Here is a 9,928-nt window from a genome sequence, read left to right as displayed (position 1 = left end):
AAAGTTAAATTAAATTTTTCTTGCAGCGAAAAAAAAAAAAAAACACAAAATTTGCGGAAAGATGATATACAAAATAAGATCAACTGGGAAATTAAACTGCGCCATGCATGATGAATAATTGAATATCATCTTTTTGTTAACCGTGAGAATTTTATACCTAAGTCCAAAACTTATATTTTGATTCTCCAAGGTCCATAGAAATTTTTTGTGAATGAAAGCGTCTACGAGTGGCCAAAGATGATTGAATCACAGTGGAAGGACTCGAACTCTTCAACAATTGGACCACCACAATTTGGTTATAATATAGTATCATATAGTATAATATATGTATGAATTTAAATTATTTATCTATTATAACTCATGATATATATATCAAATTCATATAATCTCTTTTAAATTTATTTTAAAATTTCATGAACATCTAACTCAATATAATTGGCAATGGATAGATTGATTCATATCTCTTATAATTTTTTTTAGAACACATCAAATTTTTGATATGAAATTCCAAACTTTTGTACTCGATATTATTCGTTCATTATAATAAAGTCATGTATTTGTCATCAATAGTTTTCATATGTTTCAAACAACTACTACCTGCAAACAATAACTACAACTATTTTTTGCTTTTGCAGAACCATGGTGAATTATGCAAAATCAGTAGCAAGAAAATGTATTATTCAGGCTTAAAAGTTTTTAGCTCGGTCCTACGCCCAAGCCACTGGCCCAAAAACATGGATATTGTTCAAGAGAAGACGTTTTACTTCCTCAAGAAATCTACACGCTTCGTTTTGTTAACAAAGTAATAAGCTAAGTCAATCTGGATTTGTAGGCATATTCTCTGTTATTGTATGTCGCATTAACCGAGAATCACGAAATGTCGATAAGGAGATCATGCTTGGAGGCAAACGAATAGGGTTTCATGCATTTAATAATTGAAACTTATGTTCGGGTCAGAGATGGTCTTATAACAACAAAGGTTTTGATTAAGCACACAATTGTTTAATCTGCGGTCAAAGACATCCTAAGAGAAGAGCCACAACAGGTCAGATGAATTTAAGAGAAAACTGCGAGTCTTAGAATCATTTACGGTAATCGAAGGAACCCAATGATGCGGTGTGTAGCTTTAGTGACCATATTTCTGGAATTCCCACTCCCTGCTATCTGTTGAAAACGGAACAAGAAGCAAAAACAATGAGAAGAGAAAACGGAAAAGAAGAAAGAAGCTAGTTGATCAGAAGAAAACATACCAAGTGGACACTTTTGTTGATTCTTGAGCCATCTGCTGATACAGTGGAAGTGAAAAGCGTGGTTGCAAATCCCTACAATTCAACAATGGCATGTTTCTTTAGCAGTCTCGGATATTAAACATTAAACCTAGAGATGTTGACTTTTCTAGTGTATCAATTACACAAAAGATACATATATATTTGCTCTATTATTGGCAAACGAGGATTCATCCTAAGAGGCTACAAATATTTGAAGTTTGACTGATGATTGATATCTAAAGACAATACATGAATCCAGAGTCATAAGACACATCAAATATAGTCACAATCTGAGTTATGGTCCCAATGCAAAACTTAAAAAATATGCAAAAATATTTCTAGAGATTTATCTACTACATGTATTTGAAACTCAGCAATGGCCTAGAAGTGTCCTATTATAAAGATGTGATACAGAGGTAAAAAGGGTAAAAAAAAACTATATCTATCTCAATTTCAGGCTTGTAATCGAGACATAGGCTACGAATGATCAAAAACTGTTACCATAAAAGAACACAGCAAGCACAAATGTTCTCATCTGCTAATCTTTCCTTTGTTGGCCAAAACAATAACTAAGTTTGCACAAGTAGACTCTCTTACAAGCAGCCACAAACCAAAACACAAAGGGACAAATACTAGTATCTTATAAACACCAACTGATAAATATTCATGACGAGTTCCACATGGTTCAAGTAAATACATATCATACACATTACACACATTCTCATAGCATTGAAAATAAACAAGGACTCCAAACTAGATGATGAATCAGTGCATTCTTAAGATAAGAGAACATTCAATCAGCAGATTACATAGCTCAATGGAGAAAGAGAACTACAAACAAGGATATGCGACACCAAGAAGCAAAGAAGCTAACCTAACTCTAGCCAGAAAAACGTTTTGCCACTCTTCTTGATTTACTCAACTTGTTATTGTAATCTCAAAGACAAGTAACTCAATAAATGTCCAGAATCAACAAATCAACACAAAGAAACAGAGGAAGTTGCGTGTTATACAAGTTTGCAAACAGAGCCAATATTGAAATTTTTGTTTCAATTGTGAAAACTTATTTTTTAAAATACGAGATAAAGCAATGAGATCTAAATAAAATTAATGTTCTGGATGTTATAAATTTTATAGTTTTAGCCTTAAACACTTGATATTTCGAAGAGAAAATAATTTATTTTGACAATAAATAACAACGATTATAGAATTCACATATACCAACGATATACAGAAATTAAAATTCACAAATAGTGACATCTATTGTTGTATTTTAAAAACCTATACGACTATTAAAACCAAAATTATGCATATTCAAAATTTGAAAACTTACAAAACTTTTGACTATTTTTATGAAAAACACTAAAATTATTATTATATATATATATATATATATGTGTGTGTGCAAATTTATATGATTATTAATTTATGATATTATTGGGACTATATTTTTATATAGGGATTTCAAAAAACTTATTATCTTATTATCTTATCGAATTTGGTTAATTTTTACACTGGCCCGACTCGGGACCGGCCAAATTTATTAATTTATCGTGTTTATTAATTTATCGAGTATTAATTTATAGAGGTTCTACTGTACTATGATATATATTTAAAATATTCTATGTAAAACATTTAATAAAATATGACTCTATTATTCGAAAAAAGTTTGTGTTGTTTTTTTAAACTTAATAATTGCTTCTCTACTTGTAATAAGTTCTAAAAGATATTACTTATAAAGAAAAAAATTATTAGATAGAAATATTTTTAAGAAATTACATAATTAGTAAAATCTCTCTATAAATTAATAATTATTAATTTATCGATAAATTAATAACTCTCTAAATTAATATAATTTGCTAGTCCCAACAATATTAATTTATAGAGGTTTTACTGTATTAATTTGCCTCAATTGCCATATATTCATTAGATATGAATATCACATGCTATTTTTAGAAAAACATCGTGATTCGAAATATTTTTTTTATAATTGATATGATATAACATCGTTAAGAAATTAGTTTGCTTGATGAGAAAATATGAGACGATCTATTTGTTTATTTAAAGGTGACTATTTACAATCTTTTTTGTTATAGGATTATTAATTGATTGTATAATTTTCTTAATTTTTTTCTATTTTTAAATCTCTCAATTTTTTTTCCAATTAGAAATATGTGATGATTTAATTAAACTAATCCTCATATTATTTATTTGAGTTTATTTTTCAATTAGTAATATGTGAGATCAATTTTTTTTTACTTAACTGTTTTTTTTGTTTGTCTCAATTATGATTGTAGTATAGTTAGATTATTTATTTCAATTTCTTTTTTCATATTTAAATTATCAAAGATTCATATATCATCGTGTCTATAATTTTATTGCTAGATGGAAAAAACACTTATGAAAATATATGTACAATTTCTTTATAATTAGCTTTTTACATTTTAAAACGGTTTAAATTTATAATTTTTTATAATTATCTTTTTACTTTTTTTTTCTTTTTAAAAGGAAAAATTATTTGACACATGTCAAAATCTTAGATCGAAAAATTTGACACATGTCACGATCTCGTGAGTTATTAACTTTGAAAACTATACTTTATATAATAAGATATATATATATTAGTCTATAAAATTAATTTTTCAATTGTTTAAATATTACGATGATTTTTTGGGGTCTCAATAAGTGTCACGAATTCAGGTGGACATCGTTTAGCCATCTTCAGTTCACATCTTATGATATGAGATCTATAATTATTGTTAGACATCAACAATAGAGTTTGAGTTCACATCATTCATTACTAGTGAGTGACACACATAATAAGTCTTTAAAGCATAAATATTTAAGTAGCAGAGTTCTTGCGAATCTTCAAATATCCAAACTTGCCAGCTCCTGGAGATGATCCTTCAAACACATACGGCATAAACCCTGTTGCTTCCTTGTACTTTTTCTGAATCTGCAAATTCATAAAAAAATCTTAAATTAACCTTTTGGTTCTATCTCCAATAATCATGTGATCAATCAAAGTTGTGATTCTTTTGACCTGAAGAATCTGTTCACTGCTTCTCAAACTAGCCTTTCCAATAACGCAAACCGTACCGCCGCTTCCACCTCCAGTAATCTTGGCCCCGTAAAGAGTCCCGTTCTCGGTTTTAGAACTCTTCAAGTTCTCCATATTCTGCACTAATCTCACTAATCTGTCTGTTCCATCAGAGCCAATCCCACACGCACTGTAGCTATCGTGGCACTGCCAAGTAAACATACGATTAACGGTTAACTAAATAGCAGAACCTCGATTATAAGAGCCGTGTTTGGTTTGTAAAACTATATATTTACCTGGTACATAAGCTCCCCAAGACCAATGACTTGTTCTTCTGAAGGAGTTGCTGTCAACAATGCTTTGAAAGCCTGAGAATGAGATCATTTTTCTTACATGTCCACAACTAAAACTTAATATCATCAAAATGATTCTATATATACAATTAGATTAGTTCACCTGGACACGGAAATTTTCATAAATTGGATGTCTAGTCGGCGCCATTATGGCGTATGTACCATTTCTGTCAATGGTTGTGACAGAATCCCCGTGATCACCATACTTCTCAATGAATTCTTCTCCCGTGATAGACTGTGGGAGCTTACTTGCGTAAAGAGCTTGAAATCTGCGAAAGATTGAAAAAAAAAATCGATATAGTCTAATTGTGTAACACTGATGTTATATAAATAGCGGGATTCATAGTACCTATGAGGTGAAAGGTTGCATAAGTAATCCAAAGAAGCATCGGATTCAATTAACTCCGAGCTCTCCTCTTCAGCCTCTTCTGAGTTGGTGTCAATAAAAGAAGATGCAAAAGATCTTATCATTGTCTTACCAATAAAAGCTCCTATCCTCACTGAACCATAGTCTGAACCACCAACACTGCATAGTAAAAAAATGTGTTCAGAACAAATGTAAACTTTAACTCTCTTGTATTTTCTTGGGATGCTGCACATCTAAAGGAAGAATATACACAGCACCTGTGTCGTATTCCAGAATCGATACCCCAGAATCGAATGTGGGAAGGAATTTCAACAAGTCCTAGTATTTCAGCCGGCTGCAACGAGTACAATCACCGGTTATTACTCTTCTAAAAGAATCAAGTTTTTGTAGGAAACGAAGAGAGAAAGTACCTGACAGATCATTGCCAAAAGCTTGTTAGCTTCTCCACAAGCAGAAGCCATCTGATCCATCACTCCACAAGGTGCTCCAACAACATAATTCTCCACTTTTTGGCAAAGCAAAGCTACATCTCGTGGAGATATTACAAGACCTGCACATTCAGCTCAATGAATCATTTACTCGTTAATTAGTTATTGTGGAGAAGTTGTACTAACCATGAGCAGCAGCAACAGCTGACATGGTAGCAACTTCAACTGAAGCAGAGGAAGATACTCCTTTGCCTTCAGGAACCGTTGAAGATACCTGAAACGTGGATGTAACTGATTAGCTCTGAGTTAGACTCGTATATACAATGCTGATCATGAAAGTCAGAAAAAGTTCTGTTACCAGTATGCTAATGCTGTCTTCAAATCGAACGCCCATCTCTCTCATTAGTACCAGAATTGTACCTGCAACATATGCCGCCCACCTAGAAATGGACTCAACGTTATAATATATCAAAAACTTTACGATGAAGTATCAAAAAAATGGGGTGAAATAGATGAACCAACTTCTGAGACGGATCCCGTGAAAAGTAATGGTAGGCTTTCTCATAGGATATTGGTTTCCCATCCTCATCCATTAAATCAGACAAGTCCATGTCAAAAGTTGGCCCTCTGTTGCTCAGCTCAGATCCAAATGAAACCTGAAGTTTCAAAAAAGTTTTAGAAAAAGGCAACGTAGATCAGAAAGTAGAAAAGAACATACAATTTCAAGTATGGGAGTGTCTCTTGAATGATGTCGTGCTTCAGCGTGCTTCCAGAGTTTCTGTTTACTTGGATGATTCCTCTGTACAGCAGCATGACATGCCTCTCTCGTAGGCATCTAACCAATAACAAATAAAAACACTCTTCTGTTAAAGATAAATAATTAACACCATTAAAGATGAATCTTGGAGAGGGAGTTAACCAGCAAGACAAGACTTCCAGAGTAATCAGCAATGCCTCCCATTACATCAAGTCTTCCGGGTGCTCTCGCCACAACAATATCCTCCTAAATGGCCACACAAACTTCATTAGTTTCTCAAAACACACACAAACTTCATTAGTTCCTCAAAACACACAAACTTCATTGAATCCAAGAAATGGAACAAACCTCCCAGTTGAAAAGTGCGGCAGCCGCCAAATGCTCCCTTTCTTGATGATGGCCTCCTATTTTAGCTAATGTTGCCAAACTATCCAAGAAACCGATTGTATCTGAAAGACCAAGGTGATCTCCATGAAGAATTTCAAAGCCTTCTACAAACCTGTGAATAAAACACATAAGAGGTGAGTCCAATTTAGTCACATTTGAAAAATTACAAGTCCACAAGGAAACAAACTTGGAAGATTTCTGCGTCTGATCAACTGAAGGAATCCCAGCTTCGTTTCCAGCGACTTGATACCATTCCGGAACTGAAAGATCTCTTCCTGGAGCTCTTTGTAGCTGGAAGCCTAATATTATTGCATCTCGGAGTCTCCTCGCCCCGCTAAGCTACATTATCAAGGTGAGTACCATTGGATTGGCATTACAAATGACTCACTTTCTTAGATGACTCCATAAATTTGAATCTCTCAACATAATTTAAAGTATCATCAATTAACATTTTCTTCCTTGTATCACTCACATTGAGTTTGGAACGCTTCTTCCCCATTGCTGTGTCATGCAGTATTTTAGCTGCGACCTGAATTTAGAGACAAGCAGGAGCAATGACATCATCAACCGGGAAAATTGAGAACTATCATATTACAGTACAAGAACAATTGGCTGGTAATATGAAGAGTTTTCACAGTCTACCTCGCCACCATCAATGCCTCCATCGTAACACGGTTTCAATGTAACTGCACGCTCAAGATAAGGAGCCCAGCATCCAGCTAGAAGATCCCTTCTGATCATTTCAACTCCACCTTGGTAATACTTTTAATGCAAAAAAAAAAGAAGAATTTTCAAGAAATGCAAAACATTTAAATAAACATAAATGCAGACTTTGTGTATATAACCTCAAGCATCTTTCTCAAGAATGGTTCTTCATTAAAGTAATCCCTTCGCACAAATATGAACCGTAACTTGTATGCAAGTGCTTCACTCACGGTTCCATATCCAATTTTTCCTGAAATTACCACCATTGTTAGCCGTGAATTAGTTAATCAGCGCAATGTTATGGTCAAAAACTCATATATGATACCTAGCATGCAGTCTGAAGCAGCAATCACATCAGGAGTATAAGCATCTTTTGGAAGTGCTATGAAATTTGGGGGAAGCTCCTGTTTAGCAGAAGCTCCACAGACCTATATATGGCATGGAATTTTCATTTGTTATCTTATTTAAAAATCAACCAACAATACCAAAACCACATAACGGAATCTTGATATTACCAGGCATAACCAACCAGCTGGTAGATATTCCTCCTTCAGTGTCCAACCAGTTGGCTGAAAATTCACAGCAGCAATATATTTTAAACAAATAACTCAAATTTGAATTTTAAGATTAAAAGCTATAAGAGAATTTGCTTACTTGCCCACCAAAGTTGAAGATGAGTAGTTTCACATTGTCTGGAACTCCAAGCTCTCTCCTAACCTGAAATGAATCTGAATTTGGTTAAATCTGACAAAAGACATGTCCATTATTAAGCACTGAAAGTGGACTCTGGTCAGATCTGACAAAAGACAAAAAAACTAACCTCTTGTCTAGATTTATGCACTGGCCTCACAACAAGGGGAATATCAATAACATCATGAAACGCAGGCACTGCAGAAGAACAAGAGATGGGGTTTGTTTTGGTATGTTATACAGAAAAAAAAAACAATGGAAATATGTGTATAACTTACTAGGACAGTATCCAGGGAGGCGTATCAGAAACTCGCAGTGCGAATAATCCTCGGCTATCTGAAGAAATTACCATTGATGAATAGAGAAATCCGATTTAGGCTTATCGTATCAATTGAGAGTTACCTGCCAAACAATGGATCGGTGATGATGTCCCGCTGCCATTACATATTCTGCATATATGAAGTCCCAACTGCAATGATCACAATTCACAATTATGAGAAAACAAACTTTCTTGAGAACTGAAGGCATCTACCGATAAATCAGCCCACTGACCTGAAGTTGGTGACGCAGACAGAGCGGATTCCGGCATTTGCTGCAGCACGACAAGCAATGGGGACAACATCTGAGACCTGATGGGATCAATATCTTCTTAGTTAATTAAGAAGCCGCACACACGATAAAAAAAATATACAAGATTATATTGAAAACATTTCTATAGTACCACAAGGTTGGCTTTGATGGACTTTAGCCACTCAACCTCTGTGGCTAAAATAGAGTCTCGAGGTTCAACTGCAATCTCGCAATACTGCAAATTGACGGAAAAAGATTGATTCAGCTAAGCACCTAATGGTCTAGAGGAGAAAGAGGAAACTGGAAGGGACCTTCTCCAAGGAAGCACGACGATCTACGGTTAAAGCATCAGCTTGTACAGATCCACAATCCAACAGTACCTAACATCATCTCCATACATTATAAAAAAAAAATTGGAGATCCATCTTTGGATGTATCAGAGTGAAACTCAGAACAAATATTTCTATGAAATTACCTTCCGGATAAAGAGATTTGGTGAATGAATCTCCATGGTGAAAACAAACTCCGGAGCAGCAGAGACAACATGAACTCGATGTCCAGACGATATCAGATGCCGGACCACCTAAGGCCATTACATGAAGAAATTAAAGGGATCAAGAATGTTATGATCTCAGGCAATAACATCAAGAATACTAACCTCCACGACACGAGTGGCGTGACCAAATCCATGGCCAGTAACGTAGTAGGCAAAAACCAAAGACGACCGTGATGAAGCAGCAGATTCAGACTCAGACATTGTGGAGATGTTTGAAGCAGAAGGTGGGCCTCACACAATGTTAAATCGACGAATCTTTACAGGTTTTTGATTTGTTGGTTAGCCATAAATGGGAGAAATCAGAAGATGATAAGATAAAAGCAAAATAGATATGAGTAAGCGTTACATAAGCTAAATATGGAGTCTACCGATTTTTTCTAACAACTTAAATCTTCTCTGGCCCTTTTCTTACGTGTTGCAGAGGAAAGCTGTCATTTTTTTTTGTTCTTCAACAAACCAAAAAGCATTAGCTTCCAAATTCTTTTCTAACTTCTATTCTTTTTTCCTCTTTAGTTTTTTTACCTGCAACTTTTTTTAGAATCAAATGATATGAATGATCAAAAAGAAATATGACATTGAGTAAACGTGAAAATAAATTTCATATATTATTGCATAAGTTATTGGAGAGAAATGTTACGAGAATTTAAGGCGTTTTTTTATCTGTTGATATTTTTAAGATTTTGTTTTGCTATATATACATGTTGACAGGGTGTTTTTTAAAAATTCAGAAATAGCACGGCAAAATTTGTTAAAAAATAAGTTTGTCACAATTGGAATAATGGACACATTTCAACCCAAAAAAATAAT

The 9,928-nt window shown here is 34.0% G+C and overlaps 1 protein-coding gene and 1 long non-coding RNA gene across 3 annotated transcripts; both read right to left on the bottom strand.

The window, feature by feature from the left end:
* Positions 1–935: 935 nt before the first annotated feature.
* On the bottom strand, positions 936–1,927 carry LOC110228648. Its single transcript, XR_002332120.1, has 2 exons — positions 1,251–1,927; positions 936–1,164 (listed from the first exon to the last, which is right to left on the bottom strand). It is a non-coding gene; the product is annotated as an uncharacterized LOC110228648 (long non-coding RNA).
* A 2,027-nt stretch (positions 1,928–3,954) lies between these two features.
* LOC9311664 (L-arabinokinase) lies at positions 3,955–9,874 on the bottom strand. Of its 2 annotated transcripts, XM_021025350.1 has the most exons (29): positions 9,490–9,874; positions 9,224–9,376; positions 9,041–9,148; positions 8,877–8,945; positions 8,717–8,800; positions 8,548–8,624; positions 8,398–8,464; positions 8,274–8,331; positions 8,126–8,193; positions 7,960–8,022; positions 7,821–7,874; positions 7,631–7,733; positions 7,446–7,555; positions 7,243–7,362; positions 7,073–7,129; positions 6,788–6,939; positions 6,562–6,712; positions 6,376–6,459; positions 6,175–6,291; positions 5,979–6,112; positions 5,815–5,896; positions 5,643–5,730; positions 5,439–5,578; positions 5,286–5,362; positions 5,011–5,187; positions 4,765–4,930; positions 4,605–4,676; positions 4,312–4,515; positions 3,955–4,224 (listed from the first exon to the last, which is right to left on the bottom strand). In XM_021025350.1, the coding sequence occupies exons 2-29, from the start codon at positions 9,320–9,322 to the stop codon at positions 4,111–4,113; spliced, it is 2,895 nt and encodes a 964-aa protein (XP_020881009.1). In that variant the 5' UTR covers positions 9,323–9,376; positions 9,490–9,874; the 3' UTR covers positions 3,955–4,110. The 2 variants fall into 2 exon arrangements, with proteins under 2 accessions (XP_020881009.1, XP_002875596.1); XM_002875550.2 differs by having other exon boundaries at positions 9,224–9,874.
* Positions 9,875–9,928: the final 54 nt, after the last annotated feature.

This window comes from Arabidopsis lyrata, assembly GCF_000004255.2.
Source record: "Arabidopsis lyrata subsp. lyrata unplaced genomic scaffold ARALYscaffold_5, whole genome shotgun sequence".
NCBI classification, from domain to species: domain Eukaryota; kingdom Viridiplantae; phylum Streptophyta; class Magnoliopsida; order Brassicales; family Brassicaceae; genus Arabidopsis; species Arabidopsis lyrata.
This window is presented reverse-complemented; position numbering and strand designations above follow the sequence as displayed.